Source organism: Schistocerca serialis, chromosome 1 (genome assembly GCF_023864345.2).
Source record: "Schistocerca serialis cubense isolate TAMUIC-IGC-003099 chromosome 1, iqSchSeri2.2, whole genome shotgun sequence".
NCBI classification, from domain to species: Eukaryota; Metazoa; Arthropoda; class Insecta; order Orthoptera; family Acrididae; genus Schistocerca; species Schistocerca serialis.
This window is the reverse complement of record NC_064638.1, coordinates 25,798,052-25,817,217: the sequence shown is the minus strand read 5'-3', so window position 1 is coordinate 25,817,217 and position 19,166 is coordinate 25,798,052. Positions and strand designations below refer to the sequence as shown.

The 19,166-nt window shown below is 40.5% G+C and overlaps 1 protein-coding gene across 8 annotated transcripts in view; it reads left to right on the top strand.

Moving 5' to 3' along the window:
- LOC126460875 (putative FERM domain-containing protein FRMD8P1) overlaps positions 1–19,166 on the top strand; it is a 330,902-nt gene that overhangs the window by 273,199 nt on the left and 38,537 nt on the right. For all 8 annotated transcript variants that reach the window (XM_050095951.1, XM_050095952.1, XM_050095953.1 and 5 more), the window contains one exon: positions 13,924–14,038. In XM_050095951.1, the coding sequence (XP_049951908.1) occupies positions 13,924–14,038 (115 nt within the window). The remainder of the gene's footprint in view (positions 1–13,923; positions 14,039–19,166) is intronic.

The following is a 19,166-nucleotide window of genomic DNA, read 5'->3' as shown; positions in this document are numbered from 1 at the left end:
GAATGCAGACACTGACAACACTTTGTCCTGAATGTAAAAGCCAAACAAATCAAAAGAATCAAGACCAAATATGTTCTCACAATTGCATGATTGCTTCACTATAAACATTACTGTTGGCATATGCGTGTGGTAAAAGTCACTGTTCACATATGCATGTGATACATAGCAGGCAATGTACATTTTTCAAGAACGGGAATGTCTTAACCATTATAAGCCATCAGTTGCGTGCTAGTTTTAGACAGGCATGGGGAGCCTAACAGTTCATATATGTGACGATTTAGCAATGTGATAGAGGCACCCGTGTCCAACTGAAATTTCTCACATTTCCCACAAAGAAGTAAATGAACGAAAAGGTTGTTTGACTGCCATATGATTGACAAAACTGCACACTTGCTAGTTACAAACTTGGAATATACTGCATTAATGACATGGGCCTTGTGACTAGAGTTTTGTGAGTTGGCCGAATTCTTATGTTTCTTCCATTGCAAACATACGGATTGCACATGACCATTCCTAACACAAGCATAACACTAAGCTTGTTGGGAAGGGCAGTCTTGGCATTTGTGCCGTGAATAACACCTAGGGCAAGACTTAATTCAGTTCGCCTGTGTAGCTGCCTGTTTAGGGAACAGCTTAAGCAGTATTCAGCATTGTTTACTTAGAGTGGCTAGTGTAACCCACCGTTGTGGAATGGGGCGACTGCAAGCAAGGGACTCAACCTGACAAACAGCTGGCTGCTCAAATTTAACAGCTGACAGAGCACCTGAATCGTACTGATCGAGTATTTGTGCTACCTGCTGAAATGATGGATCGGACTCTTTCAAAATCTGTTCTCTGGGTTTGACATCAGGTACATTGTACACAATCACATCACGTAACATAACGCCTGAATAAAAAGCATCGCAAGCAAATTTGAATTTGCATTTCCTTGTCATACCCTGCAAATCTGTTATCCACTTGTGATAAGTTTGTTCTGATCGTTTTTGCAATTAAAGAATTGATACCTAGTTGCTACCACATTCATTTGTTGGCCATAATAGTTAGTTAATGATTGTACCACTCGTTCATAACTAAGTTCACTCGGAGTGGTGTTAGGGGAAAGTTTTTGTAGGAGCCCAAAACACTGCACTTCCTTCTGTTGATAATGGATATGGAAATTTCACAGTACCTGGTACATTGTGAGCTAGAAGGTGGGTCTCATGCTGGGACAACTACTCGAGCCATTCCTCTCCTCAGTAACAAAACTGTCAAAAAGGTGGTGTAGCAGCTGTAATAGGCAGTGCTTGTTGCATTGGGTGCACAGTGTTGGCCAGTAACTGCTGCACTGTGTTGAGTAACATGGAGATCTGTTGTGTCTGGAACTGAAACATCTGCATTAGCTATTTGGCATCTAAAACTTGTGGCTGCGGCTGGAGCAGGGGGCGGGACAGGTGGGGTGGGCATTTTGGAAGACACAAATGCAACATACAGACAAGGCAAGCAATCTAAAGAAGGCAAAGAAAATTTCTGCAATGACCACCTGAAAACACTGATTAGCAAAAATGACAAGAAACTGTCAAAGCTAAAGAGTGCCCCTGCAGAATAAAAAAAAGAGAAAATTACGGCGCCAGCACAATATAAATGATAATTCCTCGGCTGCCAGGCACTGGGTTCGACCGATACTCGTCGCCAAATGTGGGGCCGTGCCCACTCATCTCGTAGAGGGCGCCTAAAGGATGCTATGTTCTCGGAATGCTATACAACAATTCGAGTAAATAACATTAATGGTTTTTATTACACATAAGAAGATTGACAATACTCGACTTTGAATTTACAACGTTGTCGCAAGTGATGGGCGACATACAAATAGTAAGTGTCTTTAGCTATAGACAGTGTCTGTGTAAGCAACTGAAACAAATCACACGCCACTGCTACGGTGGTGGTCTCTCCGAGGCCCAGGCTAGTACTGTGCGGAAACTGCCCACATACTGTTCAGTCGAGGCTGGCAGGAACGGCACTTATATTCTCCTTGGCTAGAGGGCGCTCCTGTGATGACGTGGTCCTTTGTCAGTGGGCTGCTGGCTGACGACATCTTTGCTCTTGCGATCTTATCTTTGTTGCGGTGCTTGTGGTTGTGCCAGAACAGCTCTAATCAAAATTTCCGGTCTAGACTTAACATTACTACTGCAGACTTCAGCACACAAAAGCGGCTCACTCTCCTTGCACCACTGCCAAAGCACTTCAAAGTGTAAGTATAAGCTGATATTTTTCCAGTGTCACATTGCATTAGTGACAGTCAGTGCTTCTAGAAATGCCCGGTGTCATTCCTCGAGTGGATGGTATTACAATACACCGTGTGAAAATATTGCGACATTCGTCACACCGATTGCTATTCCTTATAATCCCGCACCATTTTGCACGTGTCTACAGTGGCAGTCGAGGTATTTGATTAAAAACCTTTGTTTGAAGAAAGATATTTTTAATATGGATTTTCTGAAAAGATGTTTAAAAACTAGGAGTTATTTAGTGACATTTGTACCAAACATGGCCCTTATGATTATAAGGAAAATTAGTGCTGAATTTATTTTAAAACTGATGAAAATAGCAAATAAGTTAATAATAACTACTCATTGATGAAAATATTGTGAACTCACAGCAAGAAAAGCAAAATAGTTCTGCCCTCTAGGGAAAAATGTGACAAAAGCAGTGTTTATGTAAGGACAGGCAAAAAAGCTTGCTTCTTAAAAAAAGGATAGAGATGAGAGAGAGAGAGAGAGCCATAAAGCCACTTATTTTATTAACTACATTGATGAAAGCCTGTGGATGAAGCAGTTCTGGTAACATATTTATTTTATTTCAAACCTAGGAAACTCCAGGTAGGAATGTCAACTGTAAAGAAGACACGTTAATTTCCACACAGAACAATTAAGAGACACTTACACAAAGCTTTCAGCCACAGCCTTCATTAGTAAAACACAGAAAAACACACACACACACACACACACACACACACACACACAGGTAAGCACACCTCATGCACACATGACTGCGAACTCCAGCCTGGCCATAGATGCTGGAGTTGGCAGCCATGTGTGCAGGCTCACTTTCTGGCAGTCTTTTTGTTGTGCCTATATGCAATTCACTACCTCCCCTATGTGGCAAGTAGCAACTGTTCTTTTCATAATACTGTTATATTCCATCCAGGATTAAATTTTCATTAAAATACACACTGTTTCTGACATTTGAAATTCAGTTAAATCTGAATTTCTTTCTTTTCACATATTAAATTCTTTTTTTCAGTAATCAGTATATTAATTTAAGGAATAAAATAAATGAGTTTCCAGACTTTTTCAAACATTGTGTTCAAGAACATGAGTGTCTTCTGTTTGGGTACTGTCATTTGTAAGGGAGCTGTTTAAGCACATCCCTATGTATTTTACATTTCTTTTTTAATGACTTGTTTGGCATTTTGAGAATCTTGAAACTAACAATTTGAACTTATTTCTGTAAAGCATAGCAAATTAGATGTAATTTATGACAATGGAAAATCAGATCAAATGTGGAGGATGTTCTGGTACCCAGGTCTGTGAGTTTGAAACCCCATGGGAACATGTGGAACTAGACGAGAGGTGCTGGCCAGCACTGCTATTATTTGCGAGAACTGGTGTCACCACCTCAGTGCTATGCATGGGCCATGCCTCTCACACCTGGCTACTGGCGCCCGTGGCCGCACCGTAAAGTTAGCCGCACTGGTATCTGGACCTCAGTTGTGTTCCAACTGCACTTATGTATTGTTTCTTGTATCCACTGTTGCTGGACTACACATATCTAGATTCTCGATTCGGTTTACACTCCGTACTTGCCATTCTGTCATGTCATCTCATCATTCATCCAGTGTCATCATCGTTGTGCTTCGTGGTTTTCGGCGACTCACCATTCGGTGCCCTCAGCTGGTCAGCTGGTGTCTCCTGTTCGTGTCCTATTCCAATTACTGTAGGTGCTACTTTGAATGAAGTAGATCCAGTCTCTCATAGAAGAGTTAAAGTTACAGAAGACTGAGAGGACAAAATTGTCAGAGTCAGATGGTTTGAATAACAGATTGTTAAAATATGGCAGTTTACAGGTGCAGGGGCTGGGGATGTGGGTGTCAGGTTGGCAGGATGTGGGCATCTGAAGGGATATTTTAAAAAATCATCAAGTTACTGTAGCCAGTGTGCGTAATGCTTATGGGATCGTCCAGGTGACTTTGTGAGTCCATTAAGTAGTCATAAGATGATGTCAATTCTGAGAAAAAGACATAGAGGATTCGTGTCATTGCTAGCTGAAAGTTAAGGCCAGAGAGATGACCCAGCCTGGAACCAAAGTTCCAGAAGCCAACACGTGATTTCTCTCCTGTGCTTCCTACTGGCTACCCACAGCAGGTGCCTAGTGGACGCACTGTCAGCAGATTGCAATCCACAGGGACAAACAACCTCTGCTCAAGTGGTATTCCTACTCGGCACATAGGGCACAGTTAAATGTACATGAACATGACGGGAGCGTATTAAAATTAGTAATTAAAAATTTTAGATACTGATCAGACTGGCCAGGCGATCTGAACGATGGCCTGCTTCTAGAGGTAAGATTCCTATCCCCAGTAAATAAATATTGCCAGATAGCTTGTGTACCAAACAACTGGAAGAAGCTCATATCAAATATTTATATATATTAAGTGAAATAATTGATTGCAGAAACTACTGTGCCAGTAGTGTACCTGATTCAGCTTAATAGGTCTACAGCAAAATAATCAGAATCTGATTCCAAAAAATAGCAGAAACAACTCTCTCTGAAGATCAAACTGGTTTCACCTAAGGATGCTCGTACACCAAGGATGACAGTTCTGTGGGATGTTTTGGAGGTGGCTGGATATTCTCAACATCTTACAACAAAAGGCTAATGAAAATAAACACTGTCCAAAATTTACAGAATTTACAGGAATGTGTGAAGGTAGTATATGTCCAGTACTATTCACAAGGTGTGTTTGAAAATGAAGTTATTCAATGCCATGGTGGGCCAAGTAACTTTTATTGAAAGCTGCACTACACTTCAAAGTGGTACAGATCAAGACACCATTTCTTCATAGTCATCAGGTCTGTGCAAATGACAGTTGGAACATTCTACCAATCATTCAGTTCTTTGGCAGTAGAAATCTGCTGCTCAGTCATTTAGCCATTTGAAGGCCAATTAGTGTATATCTTCATTGGTGGAAAATCTGTTTCTCCCTCAGATGTTCTTTCAGACTGCCAAGAAAGATGTTATTCACCCAGTACAAGATCTGGACTTACCGATCACCATTATCGTGTCTTTGTGGCCTAGGTCAAATTGTTGGCACCATTTCACCACAACTGGATGTCACATTTCATTTGGTCCATATACCACCAGAATCTGTTTGCAGTTTAATTGCTTTATTGACAAGAATTGTACCATCCAGCATACTTCAATCTCAGAGCACACTTCCAGCTGCCGCACCTTATTGCTCGTGTGCTGCTGTGCATCTGCTATCTGTACCACAGCAGAGCTGTGATTGCAGAACACCCGGATGATGTACTCAATGGCCTTAGGATGTGATGACATGTGTAACTTCTAAAGTCCTCATGTTACTTTTTTTATTTGTATCAAATGCTGAAAGAGTGAGAAAACTGTGTTCCACTTAGGGTTACTCTGAAGCCAAGATGGCTCATTAACTGCTTGCTCTTCATTGTGAGATTACTGTCATTTGGGATGTTATGAGATGACTGTCATTTGGGATGATGAAGTTAAAATGCAAAAGGGAATTTTAGTGACAGAAAAGATGGAAATGTTGACTTGCAAGGGAAAAACCCAAAGAGGTGTAAGATAGTTTTAAATGGGTGGATCCTTGTGCCGGTGTCACAAATCAAATATTTGGGTGTAATATCAGTTATGTGCATGAAAGAGACTTGAGCCAAAAACCAGCACCTATTTGGCACACTCTGTTGTTACTGAGAACTGTAACACACACAAAAAATCCAGGATGGAATGTAACAATATTATGAAAGGGATAGTTGCTGCACACCGTATACCCTCCAGGGGGCTCGCCACTCTTTGGCGGGTTTGTGCTTGGCTACCACGGGACACCAGTCTTTGCAGCACGGTTTCACTTCCGTTCTCCGTGTCTATCATCTTGCTATTCCATTTCTCCTGCCTTGGGGGATACGTCTGGGATGTTTTTGGAAATGTGTTCTGCATTTTCAGTGGCCAATATCAGAAAAGTCTCTCCACTGTGTTTCATTCCTTTTCCTTTCTTCATTCCCCTTATCCTATCCTTCCTCTGCTTCAGCATTTGAGGTCCCTCTTTTTTTCTTCTCCCTACCTGTGTGCTCCTGAAAGCCAGCTCGTGCGTCTGATGCTTAACAGGTGACTGGGTAACTCGTAATTCCCAGCCCTAGGTTGACCGGCAGAGTTCACATGTACCCCCTGGTACAGACCAGACCTGAGCTGCTACCTTCCCAAATTCCTGATTGGTCACTCTGTGAGGTGTTCAGGAAGTGTGACCTGAGGTATGAAGAATCATCCAAGGACAGTGTGCCCCCCTTCTGATGGGACCCCCAGTTGGAAGGAGTGCACTGTCAGAGATGCTGGCAGTCCTGGGAGATTTTCTCACAATGAGCCAATCGTCTTCACAGTCGACATGTATGAAACGAAAACAGAGTGAGGCTAATGATTCAAAAACCCTCCCAGCTGCACCACAGTTCCTCGTGGTTTCACGTAGTGAAGACGGTCAGTCCTTTGCTGCCGTAAATTCGGTTACTATTCAGAAAGGTGTTGATGCAATTGGTGGCTTTATGAAACCCTGTTCTTGTTTATGCGATGGCACTTTGCTTTTAGAGACTACTTCTGGTTGTCAAGCACAACAACTGTTTGCAGCTTCGCACCTTAACGGCTATCTTGTTCATGTTGAGGTCCATCGAATGCTAAATTTTCCACGTGGTGTTATTTACACTAGGCTGCTCAATGGTCTGACTGAGGCCTCTCTGTCTCAGAGTGTCACTGCAGTCCATCACGTGATGAAAAAAGTGAAGGCCTCCTTAGTGCCCACTTTTGATAGAGTGGTTCTTCTATTAAAGATCAAAACAATTTGATGAAGTTATCACAGTTAGACCATATATTCTGAACCCAATGCACTGCTACGAGTTTCATCATTACAACCACACTCAACAGTCCTGTCAACACCCAGCCAAATGTGTAACCTGTGGCAGGGATGCTCATGAGGGCATACTTCTGTGAAGGCTTCCTACGTCTCTCCAACCAAACCGAGAGTCTTCCTCTGCCAACTGGAAAGGCTCCAAGAAGTCAAACAAAGGCAAACAGTCTTCTCCTTCACTGACTTAATATTCCTGTTTGATGGTGTCGCCACATGATACCCTCGTCCGGCCGACCTCCGTGTTGCCAGAGCACACCACCAACCATTTTTCTGCCCTGGACTTGGCAGGCCAACAGAAGGAGAATGCTGACGCTTCTGTAGACCTCATGGAGTGGGATCCTCCTGCCTCTGTGCCCTGTAGCAGCGAGTCTTCAGAGGCTGGCACTCGCCAGCCACCGAGATGACACCCTTTCAATTTTTCCTCGTCATGACTCTCTTCCAATGGAACATTCGTGGCCTTCAATCCAATGAAGTGGATTTACAGATGCTCTTAGAATCACAGCATGTGCCTCCAGGAAACAAAATTGCATCCTCACGACCGCTTTCTGCTCTCGCATTTATTCCCAGTCCGTATTGACCCTCCCCCAAGGACAGCATTCCATCTAATGCTAGAGTCATGCTGCTCATATGGGATGATGTTCATAGTCAACCCATCTTCCTGATTTCCCACCTTCAAGCTGTTGCAGTTCGCATATTCCTTCCTCACTTGACCTTTTCTCTTTGTACCGTTTACATCCCTCTGTCATTTGATGTCACCAGGGCAGACTTCCTCCAGCTTATTGGATAGCTACCTTACCCCTTCTGCTGCTCGGTGACTTTAATATGCACCATCAACTTTGGGGTTCTCCCAGAACCTGTCCCAGAGGCACCCACTTGGCTGACCTTCTAAATCGACTTAACCTCCTCTGCCATAACACAGGAGCACCCACATTCCTTTCAGACTCCACGCACACCTATTCCCATTTGGACCTATCCTTCTCCACCGCCCACCTTGCCCATCGTCTCGAGTGGTCCGTTCTCTCTGAGATGTTCTAGAGTAACTATTTTCCATGTGCTATCCGAATGCTGACTCCTACTCCACCTACATGCACACCCAAATGGCAGCTTACTAAGGCCGACTGGATGCTTTACTCCTCCTTGTAACATGCTGTAATGCTGATTTTTATATTATTCACCTTCCACTGTCTGTTATTCCTGTCTTCATACAGAAACTTAAAATTTTTAAAAGACTCAATCACTAGTATGAACATACGTAATATTATTCCTTGAATCATGTAGGCGACACATCTGATTTATCTCTTGACTAATAGTTTATTAATCTTTTGGTAATTAATTGTTTGCCCCTAATGAACAAAGTAAGAGCATATGGACTATCAGACCAATTGTGTGATTGGATTGAGGAGTTCCTAGATAACAGAATGCAGCATGTCATTCTCAATGGAGAGAAGTCTTCCGAAGTAAGAGTGATTTCAGGTGTGCCGCAGGGGAGTGTCATAGGACCGTTGCTATTCACAATATACATAAATGACCTTGTGGATGACATCAGAAGTTCACTGAGGCTTTTTGCAGATGATGCTGTGGTGTATTGAGAGGTTGTAACAATGGAAAACTGTACTGAAATGCAGGAGGATCTGTAGCGAATTGACGCATGGTGCAGGGAATGGCAATTGAATCTCAATGTAGACAAGTGTAATGTGCTGCGAATACATAGAAAGATAGATCCCTTATCATTTAGCTACAAAATAGCAGGTCAACAACTGGAAGCAGTTAATTTCATAAATTATCTGGGAGTATGCATTAGGAGTGATTTAAAATGGAATGATCATATAAAGTTGATCGTTGGTAAAAAGATGCCAGACTGAGATTCATTGGAAGAATCCTAAGGAAATGTAATCCGAAAACAAAGGAAGTACGCTTGTTTGCCCACTGCTTGAATACTGCTCAGCAGTGTGGGATCTGTACCAGATGGGGTTGATAGAGAGACAGAGAAGATCCAACAGAGAGCAGCGTGCTTCGTTACAGGATCATTTAGTAATCGCGAAAGCGTTATGGAGATGATAGATAAACTCCAGTGGAAGACTCTGCAGGAGAGACGCTCAGTAGCATGGTACGGGGTTTTGTTAAAGTTTCAAGAACATACCTTCACCGAAGAGTGAAGCAGTATATTGCTCCCTCCTACGTATATCTCACGAAGAGACCATGAGGATAAAATCAGAGAGATTAGAGCCCACACAGAAGCATACCGACAATCCTTCTTTCCACGAACAATACGAGACTGGAATAGAAGGGAGAACCAATAGAGGTACTCAAGGTACTCTCCGCCACACACTGACAGGTGGCTTGCGGAGTATGGATGTAGATTTAGATGTAGATACCATGCACACACACACACACACACACACACACCAACATGTCATTCGAGATTAACTTCTCACCAGTCCAGTAATCATGACATTGACAACAACTTTTGACTGAACGGTGTATTGGTTTTTCTTCATGACTTTGTATTATTGTGTCCTACTCAAGACTACAAATAGTTTTCTTGTCACTGATCCATTACTATCAAGTTCGCAACTGTTCTTCAGTCTGAAGGTTAAGTCCAGTAAATATGTATCACTCAATTAAAATCACCATCACATTGATAAGGGTAAAGATCACTTTATTCAGTAGAATGACTGAGTATAGCTTAAGTCTCTCTCCGCCGAACTAGCAAACATTCACAACTGAATCAATCTAATAGCGCTTGCTTTCAAAAGACTATCACAATAGTACTCTAGAGTAACTCAAGAGCAACTAACTAAACATTTCCGTATCCGAGCTGCATTGTAGGCACATTTAATTTCCTTTAAGATGTGGCTACAACCCTCTTCCATGGTAAATGTTGTCTTTGACTGAATTACCTCCTTGGATTTAACCTTCATTCATATGAATTTAAATTTATTCTATAGATGTTTAAAAGATAATGCATGACAACCCTTTCCTTTTATCTCCTCTTTGGTATGTTACTTTCAGTATTTAAGTGTTATAGTTGTTAATCAAAACATTATCAGTGTAATTAATTTTTTTTTATCACCAACAGTTGTTGTCACTGTCAAGATGACTCTACTTCCCTACTTTAAGTTTTCACAAATTTTGTTAATTGGGGTTTTCTGTCCTTGGGGCGTCACAATAGCAACAGTATTTTTTACAGTTTTTACAGTCACAGACATGAGAGCTTTATTGTGACACACAATCTGTTTCAATCCCTGTGCACCTCCTCAAATAGTGCAGCAATAACAAGGTAAAATACATTGTACAAAATGAAGAGAAGCTGTACATACTAGACCATCATATCTGAACCTTATGTTAAAAAAAAAGAGGAAAAGCAACAGAGAGGGAGAGGGAGAGAGAGAGAGAGAGAGAGAGAGAGAGAGAGATTAAAACAAACATTCTAACAATTGATTTCCCATAACATAAAAATGGCATCAATAAGATCAGTAACAGTGGACTATATAAAATACATCATAGTTGTCCTGCCTACTACAGTGGAAAAACAGGCACAAGATTCAAGGCCCAGTCTCAAGAATCCACAAATGCTTCCAGATTAAGTCACTTTCAAATATCAACCATTGCGTAGCTAGCACGTGCTCAACACTGAACATGTCATGAAATAAAAACGCATGACACTTCCTGGCAGATCAAAACTATGTGCTGGACCAAGACTTGAACCCGGGACCTTTGCCTTTCGCGGGCAAGTGCTGTAACATCTGAGCTACCCAAGCACGACTCACGCCCCGTCCTCACAGCTTTACTTCTGCCAGTACCTCGTCTCCTACTTTCCAAACCTTACAGAAGCTCTCCTGTGAACCTTGCAGAACTAGCACTCCTGAAAGAAAGGATACTGCGGAGACATGGCTTAGCCACAGCCCAGGGGTGTTTCCAGAATGAGGGTTTCACTCTGCAGCGGAGTGTGAGCTGATATGAAACTTCTTGGAAGATTAAAACTGTGTGCCGGACTGAGGTTCGCAGGAGAGCTTCTGTAAAGTTTGGAAAGTGGGAGACGAGGTACTGGCAGAAGTAAAGCTGTGGGGACAGGGCGTGAGTCGTGCTTGGGTAGCTCAGATGGTAGAGCACTTGCCCGCGAAGGGTAAAGATCCCGAGTTCGAGTCTCAGTCCTGCACACAGTTTTAATATGGCAGGAAGTTTCATATCAGTGCACACTCTGCTGCAGAGTGAAAATCTCATTCTGAAAACACATGACATTTGTGTAATATTCTACGATGTTTTGTGAGAGTCAGAATCCACAGCTATACATATTTATTTGACATAGCCTAACTGTCAAAAACTGGCCATAAATATTATTATTACACAAGTGTCCTGTCATATTGATTAATAATGCATAAAATATTTTATCAAATTTAATAATGCATAAAATACTCAGTTAATGTAAGTAACCACATCTTTATTTATTTATTTACTTTGCATTCAATATGCCTGATGCCTTACAGTACTATACACATTCAGCATGGGAAACTTAATTAACATGCAGATGTAACAAAGCACTATTCATTATAAATTTAGTTATACATATTACAGTACTTATAAACCTATAGTGCATACATGTTGCAATCTGTCAAAAAAAAAATTAACAATTAAACAGAAACACTTAAATTTTAAAGCCAAGAAATGGCACAATCTGGGAGTCTATGCAGATCCTCTACTGAATCATCCTGGAAACCGTGAATCTCACTCTCAGTTATGTGCTGCATCGTCTGTATTTCGCTGCAGTCACAGTGAGGATCATCCACATAGCCCCACTTGGCCTTCAGCTCATTGCACCGTCCAACACCAGTTCTCATTCCATTTAGTGCCACCCAGGTCCTTCGAGGGATGTTGAAGCCAGGAACACAATCAGCTGGGTTCTTAATTGAGGTGTCCATTGTTAACATTTGCTTGTTGCCGTAGGCGTTTCCATTCTGCTACAGTGTCCCGATTGTTCGAGGAGTGGTTCCAGAAGGGATTTTTTGACTTTAATCGTGTCAGGCCATGCAGATCAGCGTGTATTGGGAGTGTGGTGTCAGCAGCAATTTTTTGCATTTCTCTTTGGATTGCGTGTTACCTTCAGAGTGAGGGAGGTTCAATGTTTGGCAGCACGGAGAGCCATGGTGTTGGGGTAGGTCCCACTGTTCCAGTCATTGTTCACAAGGTGTCATTTAGATGAACATCTACTTTATTGACGTGCAAATTGTTGGCCTACTTTATTGATGTGCAAACTGTTGGTCCACACAGGTGCACAATATTCTGCAATATGTTAGACTAGAGCCAAGGAGGAAGTGGGAAGTGTTGTAGCATTACGTCCCCAGATAGAGCCTGTGAGCTTCTGGATGATATTTACTCTGCCTCTGAGTTTTTGGCTGACATCCTGCAGATGTTCTGTGAATGTTAGGCTACAGTCCAGTTTAACACCCAGGTATTTTGGTGCTCTTTCGTGTCATATATTCTGGCCTGCTATATTCAAGCGCATTTCCTGTCTGCTTGTTTATTATTCAGGTGCATCACTGTGCTTGCTGTTTTTGATGCACTAAGGTTCAGATACCAGGTCCTGTAGTAGTTATGAAGCTGCACCAAGTCAGAATTTAGTCCTGATTCCAATTGTTCAAATGACTCACCATACAAAGCAATAGCCAGATCATCAGCATATTTCCGTGATTTGAGTTCTGGCATATCTGAGATGTAGAAACTAAACAATAAAGGAGCTAGCACAAAGCCTTGTGGCAGTCCATTGTTGAGGATTCGAGCTTTGCTTGTTTTTCCATGAAGATGTACTCTGTACTTCCTTGTGAACATCTTTAATAATATGCAAAGCAATAGTGGTTATGAAATGTTTATTAAAAATGTTTCAGAACATTGCACATTGCATTTGCTCTTAAAGCTGTTTGCCTATTTGCTGTTCCGTATCTTCAGTTCTATCAGTCTCCGCTATATCCAAGATTGTCTTTATTTGTTGCCTGATGTAGCTGTCATTTTTCTAATAATTGCTTTAATGTCTGTATTACCTTGTCCAATATGACATGCCTCATAAAGCATCAGAATCAACTCTCACTATTTACAGTTTATTTGATGGTGAAACATCTGGCACTGCCTATGGAAACAGTCAATAAGAAATTTAAATCTTGGTAGCCATATTCTCAACTAGACACAGTGCTACAATTTGAGACATAGATGTAGATAATGCATGGCATGAAGATAGACATCCACTCTGTAGCTGAGGCATTGAGTTATCAACAAGCACACAAACACAACTGAAACTTGCTCACTGTTGTTTAAGTGCCTGTCAGAAACTCAGTACCTCAGCTATGCACTGGTTGGCTACCTCCACTTCTTACATTGTTTATGTCCTACCGAGGACTTCATATTTATGCAATGCATGTAATAGGCATGAATTATATGATTAATGTGCTTTGCATCTAGAGTGTCATTTCGATTCAAGACACAGTTACGATTTATTGCTGCTACTGTATCTTCATTCCTTTAAGGGAAAATAAATGACATATGTCAAATATTTGCAAGCTGGAGAACACCACTTGTTAAAGACATTTTTGCTAATGAGTTGTGACACTATTCTTTTTTCTCCCCTAAATCGGTCAACTTTGTAACAAAATGCACAATTCTTTTGTCGACAAATGTATTCACAAATATTGGTGACAGTATAACTGCTTTAATTGCATAAAATGAGTATTTATTTATCTTTTCTCTTTCTGCAGGCTGTGATGATGGATGCTTTAATTTCAGTCTTCGTGGATGAAATAAAACAGAAGACAACCACTTATGCCGATGAGCACGATCGCCCAGTTTACGATACGTCGACTGACAGTGACGGTAAGTATTACGATGAAGCCTGAAACAACTGTCAATTTTATACCTAGTACTATTTTCATAATAAAAAAATTAGTTTTAAATATAAAAGCAACTGTAATGTGAATCTTGTGGTGCGAAAATTTTGTGTATTTTGTATTTTTATTTGAAGGTCATTCCAGTAAGCTAGGTGAGATATTTTCAAATCTGTCTGTTCCTTCCATGGAAGATTTCCTCCCTTGCCACAGCACCTCATGTCTTTGGTTCCTTTTGAGCTCTTCTTTAACATCATCCAGCAACATCTTTCTCGGATATGCAACTGATCTTCCTTGCACATTCTTTCTGAGTAATGACTGGGAATTCAGTTTGGCTGCAACTGTTTCTCATGACCAAACCAATTCTGGCCCTCTGTACTTGTCTTTCCCTCCACAGTCACTTCCACTTGCGGGCTTCTTCTTATGTGCATTGGTGTGCAAAACTTATGATGAAAGTAACAAATGCATGATGGGTCCCTGTCACATAACATAGCTTAATAAAACTTGTACCATACATAGAAAGAACTGTTATGGTATAGTACAGAAGGTAACTGAATGAAATATGCTATAAGACAAACAGAAATGGCACTTTTACTCAAAGACAATAATTTCACTGGAATCACCGTAATTCTTGATGGTCCCGTGGACATTGTGAAAGGTAGGCCATGGTTCTTAATAGGGTGTGTGAGCACCGTGGGGAGCATTGCATGCTCTGCAACGTGTTTCCATGCTAGCCACTAGGCTGGTAAGCAGCTCTTGTCCTAGGGTGCTGCATTTGTTTACCAAGGGGACATGGAGTGGCACCATTACAAGTGTGACAAAGAGTATTGGAAAACAGGAACAGACCTTTTGCACACCTATATTTGCTCATAACCATTTTGACTTTCCATTTCCTGTTAGTACACTGCTTTCAGAATTATTGCACAGTATCTGAATTTTTATAATTACTGAATTGGAAAAATTCTGTGTTTACCAGTAGTCCTATATTTTATACATCAACATTTGTCATATGCCTTCTCCAAAACAAGGCCCCAGGAGTAGACAACATTCCATTAGAACTACTGACAGCCTTGGGAGAGCCAGGCCTAACAAAACTCTACCATCTAGTGAGCAAGATTTATGAGACAAGCGAAATTCCCTCAGACTTCAAGAAGAATATATTAATTCCAATCCCAAAGAAAGCAGGTGTTGACAGATGTGAAAATTACCGAACTATCAGTTTAATAAGTCACAGCTGCAAAATACTAATGCGAATTCTTTACAGACGAATGGAAAAACTAGTAGAAGCTGACCTCGGGGAAGATGAGTTTGGATTCCGTAGAAATGTTGGAACACGTGAGTCAATACTGACCCTACGACTTATCTTAGAAGCAAGCTTAAGGAAAGGTAAACCTATGTTTCTAGCATTTGTATACTTAGAGAAAGCTTTTGACAATGTTGACTGGAATACTCTCTTTCAAATTCTGAAGGTGGCAGGGGTAAAATACTGGGAACAAAAGGCTATTTACAATTTGTACAGAAACCAGATGGCAGTTATAAGAGTCGAGGGACATGAAAGGGAAGCAGTGGTTGGGAAGGGAGTGAGACAGGGTTGTAGCCTCTCCCCGATGCTATTCAATCTGTATATTGAGCAAGCAGTAAAGGAAACAAAAGAAAAGTTCGGAGTAGGTATTAAAATCCGTGGAGAAGAAATAAAAACTTTGAGGTTCGCCGATGACATTGTAATTCTGTCAGGGACAGCAAAGGACTTGGAAGAGCAGTTGAACGAAATGGACAGTGTATTGAAAGGAGGGTTAAGATGAACATCAACAAAAGCAAAACGAGGATAATGGAATGTAGTCAAATTAAATCGGGTGATGCTGAGGGAATTAAATTAGGAAATGAGACATTTAAAGTAGTAAAGGAGTTTTGCTATTTGGGGAGCAAAATAACTGATGATGGTCTAAGTAGAGAGGATATAAAATGTAGACTGGCAATGGCAAGGAAAGCGTTTCTGAAGAAGAGAAATTTGTTAACATCGAGTATTGATTTAAGTGTCAGGAAGTAGTTTCTGAAAGTATTTGTATGGAAGTGAAACATGGACGATAAATAGTTTAGAGAAGAAGAGAAGTTTTCGAAATGTAGTGCTACAGAAGAATGCTGAAGATTAGATGGGTAGATCACATAACTAATGAGGAGGTATTGAATAGAATTGGGGAGAAGAGGAGTTTGTGGCACAACTTGACTAGAAGAAGGGATCGGTTGGTAGGACATGTTCTGAGGCATCAAGGGATCACCAATGCGGTACTGGAGGGCAGCATGGAGGGTAGAAATCATAGAGGGAGACTAAGAGATGAATACACTAAGCAGATTCAGAAGGATGTAGGCTGCAGTAGGTACTGGGAGATGAAGAAGCTTGCACAGGATAGAGTAGCATGGAGAGCTGCATCAAACCAGTCTCAGGTCTGAAGACCACAACAAGAACTTCTCCAAAACTACCTACTATGAAGTCTTTTTACTACATGCCAGTTTTTTTCTGTTATTTGCCAGAGTGAAAAAAGAAGTTCAATTGTTCAGCTGTTAGACTTACATCTGTGCTGTTTTCCTTCAAATTGATGTTTTAGGGTAACTCCAGCCTCTTTCCCGGAAGTTTCTGAAATATTTATGCAGTGTAGTAATAAAGTGGTCTCCTTACAATTTGTACACTTTTTACTATTTCCCTTTTTAAATTTGGCATTATAATTCCCTTTTTCCAGTCACAAGGTGCCTCACTTTTCTCTTCTTATCACTCCCATGATTTGATGCAACCACTGTATTCTGTTGATCTCCTCTGCTTTTGTCATATGATTAACTCCATGAGATTTCCATCCTTTTATTTATTTCAGAGTAGTTATTCATCCTCAAATAAATCAGTGGCTCTGGGTTCGTGGTATTCTTCATTCTCCCTATTAAACAAGTTTTCAAAATAAATCTTCATCTCTTCTCATATTTATTTTCTCTCTCTGATGATAATTCCTTCTTCTGTTTCTGTGGCCTTTATCTCTTCTCTTTCTAATTTTATACTTTTCAATAAGCTGTAAAATATGCCCTGAATCCTTCTCCTGTCCATGTTAAGTTTTTGGATGTAGCCATATGAACTTTTCATTTTTTTCGCATTTTTTCCCCTCATAACCCTTCATACCTTGAGTTACCTATTTTTCCATTACTGCTATCATTTGGCTGTTTCTACCTCATCCTGTGACTCAAGACTTTTTATTTCATTTTGTTTTCTATATGTTTGCTATTTAATGCCACATTTTGGTTCTTAATAATATTATTTTTTTTCTATCGGTTTCATCCTTTTTCCTTATTTTACCTTTTATTTGGCTGTGTGCTTCAATACCACAATTAGAACAACTGAATATTAATATTTTGAATATATTCCATTTTTCTTCAATGTTTACTATCTCTTTCTGTGGCTTTTTTCCATTATCAAATTTGGAAGGCTCTCCTACTCTCATGTTTCAAATTCCATTCCTTTTCCTTGGCATTCTTTGTGTCACAGTTGCACTTTTCTCCATATAATTTGTATTTGATACTAATAGATCTCAAAAAAATGCAACACACTAAGCAGCCAAAACTGATTACAGATGTCTAAAACATAAGAGTGGCAGAAAGTGGAAAATGGCTGAGAAGAAACAGCTAGTGGAGAAGTGAAAGGCTGTAGAAGCATGCATCATTGGCAGAAAGAGAGATACAGTGTACAGGAAATTTAAAGAGACCTTTGGAGACAAGAGATGTAGTTGTATGAATGTCAAGAGCTCATATGGGCAAAGAAGGAAAGACTGAAAGATGGAAGGAATATAAAGAAGTGCTATACAAGTGAAATGACCTTGAAGATGAATTATAGAAAGGGAAGAAGAAGTAAATGAAGATGAGATAGGAGATATGATACTGTGATAAGAATTTGACAGAACACTGAAAGGCCCAACTGGAAACAATGTCCCTGGAGTGGAATTATTGAGGTCCTTGAGAGAGCCACCCATGACAGAACTATTCCACCTGGTGTGCTAGATATATGAGATGGGCAACACATCCCCAGACTTCAAGAAAAATTAATAATTCAATTTTCAAAGAAGGCAGGTGCTGACAGGTGTCAATAGTATCAGATCATCAGTTGAATAAGTCAAGGTTGCAAAAAACTGACACAGTTTCACACAAGGATGTAAAAACTGGTAGAAGCCAAACTCAGATAAGATCAGTTTGGAGTATGGAGAAGTGTAGAACACACGAGGCAGTACTGATGCTGTGACTTATCTTGGAATGTAGGTAGAAGAAAGGTGAATCTATGTTTATAGCATTTGTAAATTTTGAGAAAGCTTTTGATGGTGTAAACTGGAATACACCTTTGATATTTTGAAGGTAGCAGGGGTAAAAACTGGGAGAAAAAGGTAATTTAAAGTTTGGATAAAAACCAGACTTGAGTTAAGAGAACTAAAGGATATGAGAGGGAAGCAGTGTTTGAGAAGGGCGTGAGATGGGGTTGTAGCCTATCACTGAGGCTATTATTCACTCTGTGCATTGAGCAAGCTTTGAAGGAAACCGAGAGGAATTTGTAGAAGGTAGGTAAGTTTGGGAGAGGAAACAAAAATCTTGAGGTTTGCTGGTGACATTGTACTTATGTAATGGCAAAGGACTTGGAAGAGCAGTTTAATGGAATGTATTGAAAAGATGTTACAAGATGAACACCAACAAAAGTGAAACAAGGTTAATGGGGTGTAGTGTAGTTAGATCATCTAATTCTGAGGGAAATGGATTGGGAAATGATACACTAAAACCAATAGATAAATTTTGCTACTTGGGCAGCAAAATAACTGTGAAGTATAGAGGATATAAAATGCAGACCGTCAGTAGCAAGAAAATAATATCTGAAAAAAGAGGAATTTGTTATCATGTGATATCAATTTGAGTGTTAGTCAGTCTTTTCTGAAGATATTTGTCTGCAGTGTAGGCTTCCACTGAAATGAAACTTGATTTTAAGCAGTTGAGACAAGAAGAGAATAGAAGCATGTGAAATGTGATGCTATAGAATGATGCTGAAGGTTAGATGGGTAGACTTAACAACTAACGGTGAGGTGCTAAATTAGAATTGGGGGGTG